We start from the raw sequence: 17,844 nt of genomic DNA, 5'->3' as shown, positions 1-17,844 counted from the left end.
CTTCCACAAGGTAGGACAATAGAAGATTTGATTCTTCTAATTCTCAACCAAATGTTTTCACTGACACCACACTGCCACTATTAGAATTAAATTTAGTCCTTTAAAAGTGTGTGTGTGTGTGTGTGTGTGTGTACACACACACATACATGCACTTTAAAATACATATATACGTATATACATGATTTAGAAATGTTATAAAAAGTATACAATAAGAAGTCATGGCCTCACCCCTGTCCTGGGTCCCTGCCTCTTATTTCTTCTGGTGTCTTTGGGTGTTTTTTATGCATATTCACTGTTCTGTTCCTTGTTTTTTCCCTACCTAATCCCATTTTGAACCACTAGCAAAGTGCGAAATAAGATTGCAGTGAGCTATATTCCCCACAGCCTCACCAACAGTGTATTAACAGACTTGTATTTTTGCCAGTCGGTTGAAAGGTGAAAAATATTATCTTAGTGAGTTTTAATTTGCATTTCTGATTCTAAAAGGTTGAATAGCTTTCTGTATATTTATACACCACTTAAAGTTTTCCCATGAATTCTCATTTTTTATATTTCATATCATCTGCCCATTTTTGTATTGGGTTAAATAATTTCTACTTTTATAGGAACTCATTTTTTATTAAGGAATTCAACCCTTATCTGTGATAAGTTACAAATACATTTTTCCTGATATGTTATTGGTCTTTTGACTTGGTGTTTTGTTTTGGGTTTTTAAAAAAATTTTTTTTAATGTTTATTTATTTTTGAGACAGAGGGAGACAGAGCATGAGTGGGGGAGGGGCAGAGAGAGAGGGAGACACAGAATCCAAAGCAGGCTCCAGGCTCTGAGCTGTCAGCACAGAGCCCGATGCAGGGCTCGAACCCATGAACCGTGAGATCATGACCTGAGCCGAAGCCAGACGTTTAACTGACTGAGCCACCCAGATGCCCCTGTTTTGGATTTTTTTAATGAGACCTTTATCACTTCTACATTTTATATCATACTTTTTAGAAAGGCCTTCCCCACTTGAAGATTTTAACAGACTTACCCATATTTTCATCTCACAGTTTCTGGTTTCATTTTTTGCATTTAAATCTTTGTTCCATTTTTCTTGATGAACAGTATGAGTTATAGATCCTTTGATCTTTTTTTAGATAGCTGCCTAGTTGTCCCAACATTTTGTAAGTCCTCCTGTATCCCACTAATGCTTATATGCTATCTTTTTCATAAACTAATTCCCATTTGTAGATGGATCATCTCTGGACTTTTCATTCTGTCTATCCCTTGATTCCTGTCTGTTTATGACCTAGTATCTCCTTGTTGCTCTTTTTCATTTTTTTTTTTTTTTTTAATTTACAGGGTCTCTAGTCATTCTTGCTTGTTTATTTCTCCATATGAACTTGAGAACCAGATTTTTTTAGTTCTGTGGAGAGAAAAACCTTTTGGTATTTTTGTTTGGATTACATTAATGTAATAAATTTTAAATAGCGTTAGTGTCTTTATGATCTTGAGTTTTTCTGTCTAAAGACATGGTGTCTTTCTATTGATTTAGATCTACTTTTGTGCTCTTTAGAAGTGTTTTTAAATTTTCCTCCTTTAGGTTTTGTAGTTTTGGTTAGGCCCATTCCTGAATACTTTATCTTCTTTTGTTGCCATAGTTTAAGTGGGATGTTCCATCTGATTCTAACTAGTTTTATTTAACTTTGCTGTTCTTATGCTTCAGTTAGACCCCAAAAGGTATATACGTTTAGAAGAGCCACATTTGAATCTAGTTCCATTTTTGCTTACTCATATATGAGCCACTGATTTGATAGGATGCCCTTATATATACAACGCAGGTATATTTGGTACGTGCAAATGGTATTCCAAATAGTAATAAATCTTTTATATATACTTAGAGGCAGTCAATGAAGTATTTTCATTTATTTACTTGAGTAATTAAAGTTCTCTGTGGCACATAGTCGATTGAGAATAACTATATATTTTTTAACTTTTAAATTTACTTGGGTAACATGAAGATACATCATGGGCATGGTAATGACAGAGCAAGGAAAGCGTAAGAATAATGCATCATGTAAAAGCCAGATTCATGCTAATTAATGCTTCTTTGGTGGCAAATCACTTTGAAGAAGTCTATTTTGAATTTGTTTAATTAAATATTAAATATACTTGAAAACAGATTATAAAAAGGCCAGGGTATTGACATCAAAGTTCATGAAATTGGAATAGTCTGAATGGTTTTTCAAAGCATAATGATTGTTACTTTAAATCTGTTCTTTGCCTAGCTTTGAATAATTGTATTTTGGATATTTTCTGAGACTATGTCAAAGTAATGCATTACTGTGCTAATTTCCACTTGTTACGAACAAGTTTTGTTTTCTTAAACAAAATTATAGGTTATATAATGTAATATGGGCAGTGGCAACATTATAAGCTAAGAGACTGTCCCACATAGGAGATACAAATGTCTTGTATAAAAATTTAGGAAACTGTAATTTTGATGGATGTGCTAGTTTTCAATATTGTCTAACTATAGTTGGCAGCAGTAATAATTAGTGGTTTGGGGCAGTTAGCTAATTTAAAGAAATCTTTTTCTTCTTCGTTATGTTTGTGATTCTCATTATTTGGCATGTTGTCAGTGAGTTTGCAACATGGTTTATTATTCTAATGGAATGTGACTAAATAATTCAGGAGATGATTTCTTTTTATTTTTCCTAATATTTTTGAAGAAGGTAGAAATTGTCCTCTCATCAGAAACTTGTTTCTAAAATTCTAATTGGAACATCATAAATTTGCCTGGCAAGTTTATGTTATTATAAAGTGTTTCAGACTGATAAATTTTTTCAAACATTCACATTATGCATCTTCCTTAGCAGACCAGGTTTTTCCACTGATAGTATTTTGGATAACCTGGTATATGTTTATGAACCTGAATCAATTCTAATTTCTGCCTTCTGTTCATTTTGAGAAATATGACCCATAAAGGACAAAAGAATGAATTCTCTTGTTCGGTTTTTTATGTCTAGATTCCTAATACATCTTTTATAAGATGGTAAAGATCTTTTAATGCAAGTGGAGGGGGTCTTAGGGCAACATTAAGTTTAAAAGAAGTAAATGAGATTTCTGCCAACTTGTCTATTGCAGGGAAGCAAAATACAGACAAGAGTTGGGTTACTAATGTTGCTTTGTACCTGGTTAAGCAACTGCCCCATTGCTGTAACGCATTTTCTTCACAATTCAGCCAATGTTCCATTTGTATCCTTTATATTTTAGTAAGATACATGTAAGTATGCTTATTTCTTCCTCTGCGTTAGAGGTAGCTCTGTGTTCTAAATATTTGAATTCTCTTCAGCTGTGTCGCAGCTTTTCAAACTGTTATGGTCGTAATGATGCTTGCTTACGCTGTGTGTCTGTGTGTGTGTGTGTGTGTGTCTGTGTGCCATTGTTTGTTTTATGCTTGCCTAGACTATACATAGAATTTTTGTAGAAATTCTTACATGAAATGTATGTCAAATTCAAACTGTAAAATAAAATACGCTAGATATTATGAACCATTAGTTTCCTTAACAAAAATTTCAGCTTACGGGACAAATTGCAGAAAATCTTGGCGAGGAAGAGCAGTTGGTACAAGGCTTATGTGCCCTTCTGTTGGGCATTTCGATTTACTTCAATGATAACTCACTTGAGAGCTACATGAAGTAAGTGGGGGGAAGATGCCAGGGGAAAATGACTGCTAATGCATCAAGTGATAATGATACATTTTTTTCTGCCAAAACATAATGTAGACCAAGCTTTTGTGTTTTGTTATGACTTTTTAAAAAATGTTTATTTATTTATTTATTTTGAGAGAGTGTGTGTGTGTGTGTGTGTGTGCACAGGTGTGCAAGGGAGAGGCAGAGAGAGAATCCCGAGCCACATGGGGCTCAGTCTCATAAACCGTGAGATCATGACCTGAGCTGAAATCAAGAGTCGGATGCTATACGTACGACTGAGCCACTCAGGCGCCCCTTGTTATGACTTTTTTTAAAAGCATCTCAATGTCCTTGTCTCTGTAGAGAGAAACTAAAACAACTAATAGAGAAGAGGATTGGCAAAGAAAACTTCATAGAGAAACTAGGATTTATTAGCAAACATGAATTGTATTCCAGAGCATCTCAGAAACCGCAGCCAAACTTCCCCAGTCCAGAATACATGATATTTGATCATGAGTTTACGAAGCTGGTAAAAGAACTTGAAGGTAAGACAAAGTTTATATTGATTTTCATTAGAAAGTGCCTATGATTATTTTGTATACGTATATTCTGGACACATGTAGATTACATGGTAAGCCTAAAAGTAGGGGCTTCTTCCGAGCTCTTGGTCTATAGTTCATTGAAGGACTTTTGGCATTCAGTAAGATTGGAAAGACTATATCTTCTCTGTCATGCATTTAGGCTGTATGTTTTTACTGATTAAGTCTTAATAAAATAACATTTTAAATTTTTAAAATATGTTTTTAATAAGCTTTCTTTTATAGGTGTGATAACTAAGGCTATTTATAAGTCCAGTGAAGAGGATAAAAAAGAAGAAGAAGTGAAGAAAACATTAGAACAGCATGACAGTATTGTGACTCACTACAAAAACATGATTCGAGAGCAAGTATGTATTGACAGATTGTAAACACTTTCTAGGGCACTGATACTTTTCTACTTTGAGGAAGAGTTTTTCCTGGCATTTCATATACAAGAAGGTACAGAAAGTAGAGCTCATTATTTTCCTAAATAATCCAGAACTACCTGAGTATTCAACAAACTGAGAGCTCATGTTAAGATTGTGCAGGATGTTGTGGATGAAGGCATGAATCAGGCACGTTCCCCTATCACAGTCTCATGGGGAGAGAAAACTATAAATAGGTTTTTGTGACACACATAACGTATTAAGTCTAGTGATACAGATAATTGAAGGTATGTGGCAGCACTGAGAGGCACCTCATTTAGCTAGGTGAGAGCAGGGCCTTGGAGAAAACAGAACATGAGTCCTAAAAGCATAACTAGGAATAAGCTGGGCAAAAGGAGAAATAGGGGAGAGGGGCAGGACGTGTTATTGTATGTACTTGGGACACTTGGTGGCTGCACCAAGTAGAAACTTGAAAGGCAAAGTTGGAGGGAGGGAGGTGGTATGGCAGGTATTGGGGAGGATATTGGGGCATTGATGGTGCCAGTGATGATAATGGCTGCTGTTTTTTGTTTATTGTGTTTTGGGTGCTCACAAAGCACATTTTAAACACTGTTCTGCTTAATTTTCATGTCGTCCCTACAACATAATTAATACCTTCATATAAAAATCAATGAGGAATCTAACACTTACAGAATTTAAACTTCTCCAGGGTCACTCAGTGATTGGTGGAACAGAATTCAAAAACATGTGTGTTACTGGGACCCTAAAACTCATGCTATGTAGTGTAGAGGGGGCAGATCTGAGAAATGTGGTGACCAAAGCAGATGAAACTAGCAGGACCTGGTACTGACTGGATGTATGTGTAGGGAGCATAAAGGGTCGGATACAATCCTTAGAGCTCTGTCTTTCACATCTGAATAGATGATGCTGAAAATAGCAGAAGGAGTTGATTGAGAGTGGAGAGTGATGATGAAAGTCAAAACTGCATTCTCAGAATCATCAGCTGACATTTTTCTCTTCAGAACACCAGAGAATTCCACTCTTGCATTATCTTGAGCACCTTAAACTTTCTATTACATTTCTTCAGAGTGTATTTCTTGTTTCTTTCTCTCATTTAATTCCTCATCATGGTATATACCTTGATTGGAATCCTAAACAGTGCTGCAGTATTACCTGGAAGATGACAGTACTGATGTTATTAAAATGCCAGTGTCATTTAGAAACAATATACTGGTGACAGTCCAGTGAAGCAGGTTGCGCCCTCTGCCCTGCACTGCCCTCCACCCCCTGCTGATTGTACACAGTTTGAGGCCCGTGTGGCAAGTGCAAGCTTGGGTAGAGCCCTCTAAACGAGAACCGCTGTGTGTTCTTCCCCACAGTCTATATTGTTGAGATTGGAATTCTGAGAAAGAATAAAAATATAGTGGTATATTTAGCACTCAGTCTGAGCTTTTCAGTTTATAAGCAATCAGTAAATTAGAATCTTCTTTGGATGATTCAAACTTAAATCATTAACCCACCCATGGTTATTAGGGTTTCTCATCTATATTTTAGTACAAATATGGAGTCACTTCCAGATGGTAAGATGTAATATCTTTAGAGCAATGGAAAATAAATACTTGGAATGTGATGTTACAGCCTACACTTGGGGCTGATAAATATGGTTAATTTGGAAGAAGAAAAGAGTGATTTGACACAATTACTATAATGACTGTGCTTTAGAAATGTTAATTTTAAATATTCTCATCATTTAAAATGCCATTTGAAAATTAGGCAATAAGCATTAAGAGCTATAAAATATTTATATAAACTGAATGACATTTGAGAATCCATCCTAAGGAAATTCTTCAGAATACAGGGAAATGAAAATATGACTATGATATTTATTGTAATGATAATTATTATCTAGAAAAATGGAAAGCATCCTCGGTGTTGCTTTTGAATATAAATTATATTGCATCTGCTGATATTGAGTAAACATTAAAAGTTATGATTGCAAAAAACTAGTAATATGGGGAACTTATAATTGAATAGTAAGTAAAAGCTACAGAATGACATATGGACTGAGTGTGACAAGTTTAAAACACTTGGATTGGAAAAAAATTAGAAGAAAATAAAGAAACAGATCATGGTGAGAGTTGGAAGTTCTTTTTTTTTTTTTTTTTTGGTTTTCTAAATGTTCTATTCTAGAAATTATCTTTTACGTTAAAAGTAATATAGATGCATGTATACATATACCGAGTTTCTTAAATAGTTTGGTATGAATTTCTTAAATGGTTTGATGGACCATAGAATGGAATTTTTAAAATTGACCATTCCCCACCCCAGTAATTGCAGTGAGATTGCAGGCTGTGCTATTGTGCTTATTATTAATGGGGCCTTACTGGAAATTTTATGGTTCTGCTACATGTTAGTTGACCTTTGTGCATACATTAATGTATTACTAATGGTTGAGTGATTCTGGAATTGTTGAGTACTTTAACATCATGACCCAGAATGATCTCTGATTTTTAGTTTGCTCATCTTCTTAATGCTAATTAGTATAAATTTAAACACTTAAATTATGTTTTGTTTTACAGGATCTGCAGCTTGAGGAATTAAAGCAGCAAATTTCTACGTTAAAATGTCAAAATGAACAGCTCCAGACAGCAGTCACACAGCAAGTATCTCAGATTCAGCAACACAAAGATCAGTATAATCTTCTTAAAGTACAGCTAGGTAGGTATAACTGGTTGTAACTGTTGTAGTGTCCTCAAAAGCTGGACTGAATCTAACAGGTTATTCTTGCGGACTAGTCTTTCTCTAACCTTAATCACTATAACAAATGTGTAAATCAGAGTTTATAGCACAGGTTTCTTGGTACCTATTTCAGTATCTTTTCCGTTGATTGTCAGCCTTGGCTGCACATTAGAATATCCTGAGATATTTTTTTTCTTTTTTTAATACCACCAATACTGAGACCCCACTCAAATGTTTGATTTTAATTAGTTGGGTTGGAGCCAAGCATTAATAATTATTACAGGCTTCTGGGTGATTCTGATATATAGCCAACTGAGCATGACTGCTCTAATCTTTCTGTTTCCTCATCTGCACGATGGAACTGATAATAGCATCTGTGTCATCTGAGAATCAAATGAATTAATATATAGAATTCTAGTTCAGTGCCTGGCACAGGTAAGTCAAATGCTTATAAATAGCATCATCCTGTAGTGCCTATGATTGGAATGCTAGCTATTTAGAAATACAGTTTGTTTTATTTATATGAAGGTGACTAAAATTTTCAGAAAAAATTACCTCTTACTTCCTTTATTTATAACAATAATCGGTCAGTTATTGTAGTCCACATAGAATACTATTCCTTTGCGAAGATTTTAAAAGGGATTTTGTTTTCTTATATTAATTGACCAAATTGGATTTGAAACTACTGTAATTCTTAATTGTAGATCACCAAACCATGCAGTTTAGTCTTAATAAGACTATGCTGTGTTTCTCCCCAGAAACCTGAAAATATCATCACTTCACTATTTTTATCAGTACACTGTTCTGCAAAAATGAAATGTGCTTATTACAAAAGTGCCACCAAAGTAATTGAATTAAGGAAATTTTATATTTTTATATTTAAATCTTCTCATTCAAGAAATGAAAAACCTAAGTTTCATGCTGCCTTTTCAAACTTTATTCCTGTTTTAATAGGAAAAGATAATCCGCATCAGGGTTCTTACAGTGATGCGACTCAGATGAATGGCATTCAGCCAGAAGAAGTTGGGAGGTTACGAGAAGAGATAGAAGAATTAAAAAGTAATCAGGAGCTTTTACAAAGCCAGCTGGCTGAAAAGGACTCTCTGATTGAAAATTTGGTGAGTAAATGTTAAAAAAATTTTAAGAGGTCAAGAGCAATTCTCATTATCCTGTTTGTTTATTTTTCTGGATCCTTTAAGCCAAAATATCATCATAAGGCTTTAGAATATGAGCTTTGGGCGGGGGGGCGGTGGGGGGGGTTCCTGGCTGGCTCAGTTGGTAGAACATGCTCTCAGAGCCATGAGTTTGAGCCCCACATTCAGCATAGAGTTTACGTTTAAAAAATTAGATTATGAGCTTTGGTGTCAAACTGTCTAAAGCTTCAGCACTCCCCAGCTCATTGAATTTAAGCAACTTAGTTAACCTCTTTAAACTTTTTTACTGATCTGTAAATTGGTAGTGGTCATATCTGTTTTGGTGTTGAGAGAATTAAATGAGCTACTGTGTATAAAGCTCTTTTAATACATGGAAATCACTTAATAAATACTTGTGTTTATGCTCTTTCTCCATATAACTTCAGATAAGTGCTTAGATTTAATAATTACTTGGTATAAGTATAAATTTATTAGCTATTGTAGACAGCGTGTGCTATGTTGAAATTTTATCTTGGATATAAAAACTAAAATGTTGATGTGAAATTTTTGGTAAGCCTCTGTAAGGCATCGCTTATATGTGTATAGTTCTGTTTTGTTTCCTATCTCTTTAGAATAAATTTATTTCATAGTTTATTTCTATGGTATTTGTAGAAATCTTCCCAAGCATCACCTGGCACAAATGAACAGTCTTCAGCAACAGCTTCTGCTCAAGATTCTGAACAAATTGCAGAATTAAAACAGGTAATTTTCTGGCTTGATCCAAGTTCTATTTTGTGTTGGTTTAATTATAATAGAGTAACAGCTCTGTAGTTTCACTAATCTAGAACTACTTTTGCTAATGTAAGCAAAATTTGATAGTGAAGATAGTTATTTGAAAGTCCAAGAGCTTTTTAAAAATTTTTTTTTCAACGTTTATTTTATTTTTGGGACAGAGAGAGACAGAGCATGAACGGGGGAGGGGCAGAGAGAGAGGGAGACACAGAATCGGAAACAGGCTCCAGGCTCCGAGCCATCAGCCCAGAGCCTGACGCAGGGCTCGAACTCACGGACCGCGAGATCGTGACCTGGCTGAAGTCGGACGCTTAACCGACTGCGCCACCCAGGCGCCCCTCCAAGAGCTTTTTAAATTATATGGTAATTGGGGGCACCTGGGTGGCTGAGTCAAGCATCTAAGTCTTGATTTCAGCTTGATTTCTCACAGTTCGTGAGATCATGAGATCAAGCTCCGTGTCAGGCTCTGCGCTGATAGCATGGAGCCTGCTTAGGATTCTCTGTCTCCCTCTCTCTCTCTGCCCCTCCCCAGCTCTTTCTGTCTCAAAATAAATAAATAAACGTAAAAAACATTGTATGGTAATGGTATTTTGCTTTTTGTTAAGTGTTTTTATTTTTTAATTGTGTTCTTTTTAACAGATCTGAATATCTCACCCCGGTTATTTGTAGATTATCAGTGACCTAACAATTAAGGAAAATTTAAGTGTATTTATAAGCTGCAAATATGAAGATATAAAATCTTATGCCCAATTTTCATTTACTATTGACCATGACAATTGCATACTTGAATGTATTCAGTGTTTAGACCATTTTCTCCAGAAAAATGTTGGTTTTTAGAGTTGGAAAGGGAATAAACTTGTGTATATCTCAGATGACTAGCTAAAAAAAGAAAAACAAAAATTTTCTGCTAGAGTAATTTATAATATCTAGAAAAGCAAATTAAACTTTTTCCTACTTGGTTATCGTAATATTTATAATTCTAGTATAGGGGCACCTGGGTGGCTCAGTTGGTTAAGCATCTAATTCTTGATTTTGGCTTAGGTCCTGATCTCATGGTTCGTGAGATCGAGCCTGTTTTTGGGCTCCAGCCAGGAGCCTGCTAGGGATTCTCTCTCTCCCTCTTTCTCTGCCCCTCCCCTACTTGTGCACACACACTCTCTCTCAAAATAAATAAACTTAAAAAAAAAAATGAAAGTAGGTATGCAGATCTAACTTTATTAATAGAATATAGAATATTAAATATATTTGTTTAATAAGACCTAGAAAAGGGAGAAAGGAATTACTTATGTATAGAATTAAATATTGGAAGAAAAGTCTAGAAAAGTATCAGATTGCTCCTTAATATACTATCCCTAAACAAGTTGAGTTTTTCCCTTTTAAATTTTTCTTTCTTTCCTCTTTTTTATTCTATCCTACCCTTCTTCCTTCCTTTCTTATAAAAAGAATGTATGTTTCTTTTGTTTCTTTTAAAAAACAAAAAGTAGGGGCGCCTGGGTGGCGCAGTCGGTTAAACGTCCGACTTCAGCCAGGTCACGATCTCGCGGTCCGTGAGTTCGAGCCCCGCGTCAGGCTCTGGGCTGATGGCTCAGAGCCTGGAGCCTGCTTCCGATTCTGTGTCTCCCTCTCTCTCTGCCCCTCCCCCGTTCATGCTCTGTCTCTCTTTGTCCCAAAAATAAATAAACGTTGAAAAAAAAATTTTTTTTTAAATAAAAAATAAAAAACAAAAAGTAATTCTAAAGGAAGAAGTCAGCGGCCCAGACAACCTAAATTCACTTCCTTCTCCTCTACTAGTCATCTGGTCCTAGCCCACTGACATGGCTGATCCAAGAGAGGAGTGACCGTACACAGAGAAACTGTGTCATATTTTGATAATATCCATGTACCCCAGAGTAGATTCTACAGTCAGGCTTTAAAAATAATAATAATAATTTGTCATTAAGGATTTACAATATTTACAATATTTGTCCACAGTGTTTTATTCTTGTGAGGAAAATTAATATACTGTTTGGGTTTTATTAAGTCTACCTACACTAGAGCTATATTAAAATTAAAGGGAATTAGTTATTAATAAATGATCTTAGTTTATAAATCCCAAGTAAAAATTTTTACTCTTTGTGTTTCCCAGTGAAACTTTAGCTAGATATTTTTGTGTGTTGTTGGCACAGAGCCTGACGTGGGGTTCAATTTCACGAACCATGAGACCATGACCTGAGCCAAAATCAAGAGTTGGACACTTAACCGACTGAGCCACCCAGGCACCCCCTTTCTGCAATTTATTTTCTTTTTCAATTTTACATTGTTAAAAAGGATACATATTTTTAAAAGATATATTTTAAATTACAGTTTTGTTTCTTTTTTTGACAGTTTTGTTTCTTACATAGTAAAATACTGTATAAAAAGAAAACCAAAATTGTCCATAATCTTAGTGTGTATGTAACTCATTTATTTAACTGAAAAAAAAAAAAATCCAAGGAAAGCCACATATGTACATGATAGAAAGGTTTAAGAGAATAAATTAGCTTTTTACATGACAGCATCCCACCACTTACCCAACGTCTACAGATGTTGCCAAATATTGTGAGGGGGATTCCCTTCTTTGAGAACCATGGTTAAATCGCCTTTCTTTCCCTGTGCATTTCTGGTGGGGAGAGGGCAAGAAAGTTGGGAATTTCATTATTAATGACATGTAAACTTTGAATTAATTCCCTCCTTTTCACTACAGTACTGACTTCTTTCATCTATCTTTTGTGGTCCGGAGTCTAAAAATATCCTATTTTCCCTTTGCAAATAATAAACCCCTAGTCTTTGGCCAAGAGAAGAACAGTTGCTTGATACATGAGATTGGGACAGGGATCTGGTGGTCTTCCTAAGCAGACTTTGAACCAGTCCCGCTGTTTGGTTTTTGGTTTTTTGTTTTTTGTTTTGTTTGTTTTTAATGTCCATTCATTTTTTGAGAGAGAGAGAGCACAGGGGAGGGGCGGAGAGAGAGGGAGACACTGAATCTGAAGCAGGCTTCAGGCTCCTATGCTCTATGTCAGCATATGCTCCTATGCTCTATGTCAGCATAGAACCCGACGCGGGGCTCGAACTCCAGAACCTCTATGTCACGACCTGAGCCAAAGTTGGACACTCAACCAAAGTGAGCCACCCAGGCACGCCTCAACCAGCCCTGCTGGTTTTGACCCCATTTTTACCCACACTTCCAGAGATATCTGATGGTACCAGTTCCCAAGCCTTTAACAGTTGTGCCTTGTAAGTCAGGTAGCAGCTGGGCTTTCTCAAGTGTCAGTTAAGTTGTCTTTCTCAGGTGTGCTGCGTCAGTTACCACTGTCATTTGTTTACTGAAATTCCTCAATTTTATTGCTCTTTTTTCTTTCATTCTCTTTCACCTTGTGCGTTTCTCCCTCCCTCTCTCTCTTCCTTTTATCCATCCTTCCTCCCTCCCTTCCTTCCTCTTTCCCTTCATCCCCTACTTTGTGATTTTTTACATGGACTCTCAGGAGAAGTCAGAGGTGAATATGTATCACACACTTGCTTAATTCTCTAGCTTGACGCCAAAGTTCAAGAATGGTTTTTTAGAATTAGATTTTCAAACTTGGAAGTTGTGATTTTAGAAAGGTCAAGAAAGGAAATAATTTTAAATTTCTTCCTGTAACTAGATATTTCCTTGATGCAATTAATGCTATTTAATGTTACAACTCAACTATTTTTGTCTCTTAGGAACTGGCAACATTAAAGTCTCAGTTAAACTCACAATCTGTGGAGATCACCAAACTGCAGACAGAAAAGCAGGAGCTGTTACAGAAAACAGAAACATTTGTGAGTTAATTATTACTTTTTTTTTTTTTTCCCCTGAAAAATAGTTAACACAAGGTTAGGATGTTATTTCTCAGCCACTATGTAAAAGAAGCAAATGTGTCAGACTGCACCTTCCCTTTTAGGTTGCTTACTAGCCAGAGTTCTGGTCACATAGGCTTCTTGGCCATGGTGACAGCCACATTAGAGTCAGACTCACCAGATCAGTATAATCCATTATTTGATGGTTCATTTTGCTGGTATTTTATATTTTATCCCATCTGTGTCCCCTTCAGTCCAAGCTGACAGGTTTTCTGCTGGCATAAAATTATTAAAAACCCCATGCAATACACAGGGATCCAAGCCATTGGATAAGAAGGCCCTCCGGATCCTTCCTAGATAATCGCATCTCTATTTCAGCTTCTGCTCAAATGGTTGATTGGGTCCATGAGTCACAAAAGTAACTTCTTTACAAATGGGAGTCCAGCCACATCCTTGATATTTCAGCACAACACACTTTGTCATTTATTGCAATAGGGATAGGCTATTGTCTAAATCTTCATGTTCTGATCCCTTTTGCTTAACAGTTCCTTCTGAAATGTATCTCTCTCGGGGAGCCTGGGTGGCTTAGTCAATTGACTCTTGATTTTGGCTCAGACCATGATCCCAGAGTTGTGGGATCGAGCCCCATGTCAGGCTCATTATCTCCCTCTCTCTCTCTCTCTCTCTCCCTCCCTCCCTCCCTCCCTCTCCACCCCCCCACCCCGCCCCACCCCACTGCCCCTCTCCCCTGCTTGCATATTCTTTAAGATTAAAAAAAAAAAAATGTATCTCCTGTCACATTTTACTGTAAGCAGCAAGGAGAAACCAGGCCATGCCTTTCTTTAACACTTTGCTTAGAAATCCCCATGAAATATCCAAGTTCATCACTTACAAATTCTACTTTCTACAAAGCACTAAAACATAATTCAGCCAGTTTCTTTGCCACTTTATAACAAGGATCTCTTTCTTCTACTTTCCAGTAACATGTTCTTCATTTCCATCTCAGGCAAACAACCTTTCTATCCGTATTTCTACCAATATTCTATTCACGGTGATGTTTTCTCCAAGGCCATAGAAGCTTTCTCTCTAGTTCCCCTTTCTTTCTGAGCCCTCACCAGAATTGCCCTTAATGTCCATATTTCTAGTGACAGTCTCTTTGGGGCAGTTTAGGCTTTGTCTGACATGTATCTCAAAACTCTTCTAGCTGCTACCAGTTCTGAAGACCCTTCCACATTTTTCAGGTATTTGTTACATCAGCACCCTCCTTCCCAGTACTTTAAAAGAAAAAAAAAAAAAAAGGTGGCAAAAGATTAGAAAACTATCATTTAATGGGGCACCTGGGTGGCTCAGTTGGTTAAGCATCCGACTCTTGATTTAGGCTCAGGTCATGAGTCATGATCTCATGGTTCGTGGGTGAGAGCCCCGTGTCAGGCTTTGCACCGACAGCACAGAGCCTGCTTGGGATTCTCTGTCTGCCCCGACCCCTGCTCTACCTCTCAAAAATAAATAAATAAACACTAAAAAAAAAAAAAAAAACACTATGATTTAAGAATATTTCCTATTAGCACTTAAGAAAATCTTAGCATTTTACCAATTTATGTCATCTAGCTCTCTTTCCTCACCTGTCTCTCTGAGAAGATAATGTGGACTTAACTTCTAGAAATTTCCTGAGGAAAGGGCTTTGAAAATTTTTCTCTGCCTATTAAATGCTATGTTATAACTATAGTCTGACCTTGAGGCTGCTTAACCCAGCTCTCCTCATGCTCCATGGAGGTCCAGTGCTGCACCCGATCCTGACCCAGCCTCCTGCTCTGCTGTAGGGACTGCTGGTCTTCCCGGGGAGAGCGCTTCAGTGCGTGTCAGTATACATAAGGAATTCTACAGTTCTGCAGTACAGGAATTGTATTTCTGCTATTGGGCATAGTTTCAAAATAGCAAGAAAATTAAATAACCTTTGGAATTGCCTGTGTTCCCCCTCCCCCACCCCCCGCCAATTTCTACTTTCAGGCAAAACCAGCCCCTGTACCAGGAGAGAGTGAAGCTGTAGCAGCTGCAAAGACGACGGACGTGGAAGGAAGACTATCAGCATTATTACAGGAAACGAAAGAATTAAAGGTTGCTTTTTGGTGAAACTCTTATTTGTTGCGTATTCTAGGAAATGACTCCAGGAAATTTGATTGTATTTCATTTAACGTCCCCAATTCTTCGATTTATGAGGAAAGCTAATGGGGTATAATTTTATCTCACAGCATGGCCATTGCTATTTGGATGAGTAAAGATGGCACAAGTGAAGCCTTTTTAAATGCCATTTCAAATGATGACATCATATATATAAAGTAAGACTGTATATGATGTACTTTGAAAGTGGAAATCATTTAAAGTTTAGTTTTCTTGTCAATGTCTAATCACAATAAGAAATAAAGAGCACAGCTTGGGCTAAAACCCAAGCCACATGTGGGCTTCCCTTCAAGCTAAGGACACGGGCACATTAAATCCTGCCAGCCTATTTAGTGTGACAGAGAAATCAGAATAAATAACATAAAGAGAGGAATGAGGTAGAAATAATAAAACTAAAAGGGAATTTTTTATTCATATAAAAAAATGCAAAAGGGAAGGTAATGTGTGATTGTGCCTTTTGGATAGTGATCAAATTTATCTTTAAGCTATAGATTGTATGCATGAAGTTGGGCTAAAAAAATTTTTAACCTGAGTTCTAATTTCTGATGCTGATCAGGCCTCTGCTGTAAAATGTTTTGTGTCTTTATTCTTACAATTATCTGAAATGGTATTATCTCTTAGGATTTTTGAAAAACAGCTCATTAAAACTAGTTTTTGGATATTAAACTGTATCTTTTCATAATAACCATCTTTGATGTATATAGCCTAACAAATTCTCTTGTTACTGGATGAGTGTGTGTGTGTGTGTGTGTGTGTGTTCTATTCCTAAAATCTCCACCGCCAAACTCCTCAGATCATCACAGAAAGAATGAACCTAAAAAAAGAAAAAGAATGAGCCTATTTGTTAAAAATCCTGTGAGAATGAATGCTAATCTTAGATCAGTTGATTTTCACCTTTCTTTTCCCAGAATGAAATTAAAGCTTTGTCTGAGGAAAGAGCTGCTATTAAAGAGCAGCTGGATGCATCTAACAGCACCATTGCCATTTTACAAAATGAGAAAAACAAACTTGAGGTGGATGTTACAGATTCTAAAAAAGAGCAAGATGATCTGTTGGTGCTGTTGGCTGATCAGGATCAGAAAATATTTTCATTAAAGAATAAACTCAAGGAACTTGGTCACCCGGTAAGATTGAAATCTTTCCAAAAATTATATCTGTACATGCATATGTATATATGTATGTATTTTTTTAAGTTTATTTATTCTGAGAGAGAGAGAGAGACCATGTACAAGCAGGGGAAGGGCAGAGAGGAGAGATAGAATCCCCAAGCAGGCTCCGCACTATCAGCACAGAGCCTGATGCAAGGCTTGAACTCACAAACTGTGAGATCATGACCTGAACCAAAATCAATAGTCAGATGCTTAACTGTGCCACCTAGGTGCCCCTATAATATATTTTTAAAAATTGTACTGTAGCATGGAAGTGTTGTGCCTAGATATCCATTATTACAGGCGTAAATATGTAGGTACATGAATGAGGTGTCATCTGCATTGCTTTCCTGGTGTTCAGTGAATTGATGTAAACCATACAGGCACAGTTTCCAGTATTTGTTAACTGGCTCTCTTTTGGGCTTTGAGCCTAGTAATGAATTGATTTGGTCCTGTGGTCATAAGACTCTCATTATCCAGATGTGCCATTCTCTTTTGTCATGTTTGGTCCAGATTTGTGTGTAGACAGGTATGACCTGTTAAGCTGTATATCTCCTCTCATATCATCATCATCAAGGAAATCAGATGGCTTGTAATCTGCTACAGTTACTGGAATAAAGAATTTATCAAGTGGTACGTGTCATTACATGTTGAAAATGAAGTGAACAAATCTTAACAGTGTTCAAATGTACATATTCCCTTTAGGTTGAAGAAGAGGATGAACTTGAATCCGGAGACCAAGATGATGAGGAAGACGAAGATGAAGATAATGGCAAGGACCAGGGTCCTATCTAGCTTTAAATCTCTAGGAATGGTAGAGACTATATTGTAACTTTGAAGATGGAGTCTTAAGACAGTGCTTTGGTTTGCCTCCACAGAAAATAAAGATTTAGAAACCCAAATGGAAAATACTCACTAATAAGACTATTGATGTATTTTTTAATGATGCCACCCATATTGAACACCCTAAAACTAACTTCCTGCAGAACACATCTTTTATTGAAATTCATCTGAATTGTTCCGAATGATAATTTGCGAAGAGTTTCAGACACTAAAAATACACCATTTTAAAGCATGTGGTGGCAGTGCTATTTGCCTTAGTTTATTGGTTGTTTACCTATGTTCTGTATTAGTCTATTATTTTCACTTTTCAGAATACGTGACTTTAAGTACTAACACATTCGATTTAATGTGTATTGGAATCATTGTTTCTAAATTCAGCATTGGGCTTCTTAGCTAATGATTTCCCTTTAAAGAAATGGATTTACTGAAAGGCAAGATAGCATGGGCTGGGGCATAATATAGATCGTCAGCCCTCCATCCAATGTGACTCCTAAGATGGGCAGGATAGGACAGTTTAGAATGAGTGCCTTGACACCTG

General features: G+C 36.5%; 1 protein-coding gene across 2 annotated transcripts in view; it reads left to right on the top strand.

Annotated features, from left to right (window-relative positions):
• USO1 (USO1 vesicle transport factor) overlaps positions 1-17,538 on the top strand; it is a 95,432-nt gene extending 77,894 nt beyond the window's left edge. For both annotated transcript variants that reach the window (XM_047855858.1, XM_047855857.1), the window contains 11 exons: positions 3,125-3,235; positions 3,560-3,678; positions 4,036-4,217; positions 4,497-4,618; positions 7,216-7,354; positions 8,330-8,493; positions 9,181-9,270; positions 13,021-13,119; positions 15,145-15,252; positions 16,224-16,439; positions 17,169-17,538. In XM_047855858.1, coding sequence (XP_047711814.1) covers positions 3,125-3,235; positions 3,560-3,678; positions 4,036-4,217; positions 4,497-4,618; positions 7,216-7,354; positions 8,330-8,493; positions 9,181-9,270; positions 13,021-13,119; positions 15,145-15,252; positions 16,224-16,439; positions 17,169-17,258 — 1,440 coding nt within the window. In that variant the 3' untranslated portion in view covers positions 17,259-17,538. The remainder of the gene's footprint in view (positions 1-3,124; positions 3,236-3,559; positions 3,679-4,035; positions 4,218-4,496; positions 4,619-7,215; positions 7,355-8,329; positions 8,494-9,180; positions 9,271-13,020; positions 13,120-15,144; positions 15,253-16,223; positions 16,440-17,168) is intronic.
• Positions 17,539-17,844: the final 306 nt, after the last annotated feature.

This window comes from Prionailurus viverrinus, chromosome B1, assembly GCF_022837055.1.
Source record: "Prionailurus viverrinus isolate Anna chromosome B1, UM_Priviv_1.0, whole genome shotgun sequence".
NCBI classification, from domain to species: domain Eukaryota; kingdom Metazoa; phylum Chordata; class Mammalia; order Carnivora; family Felidae; genus Prionailurus; species Prionailurus viverrinus.
Note: the sequence above shows the minus strand (reverse complement) of the source record. Positions and strands in the feature narration are given on the sequence as shown.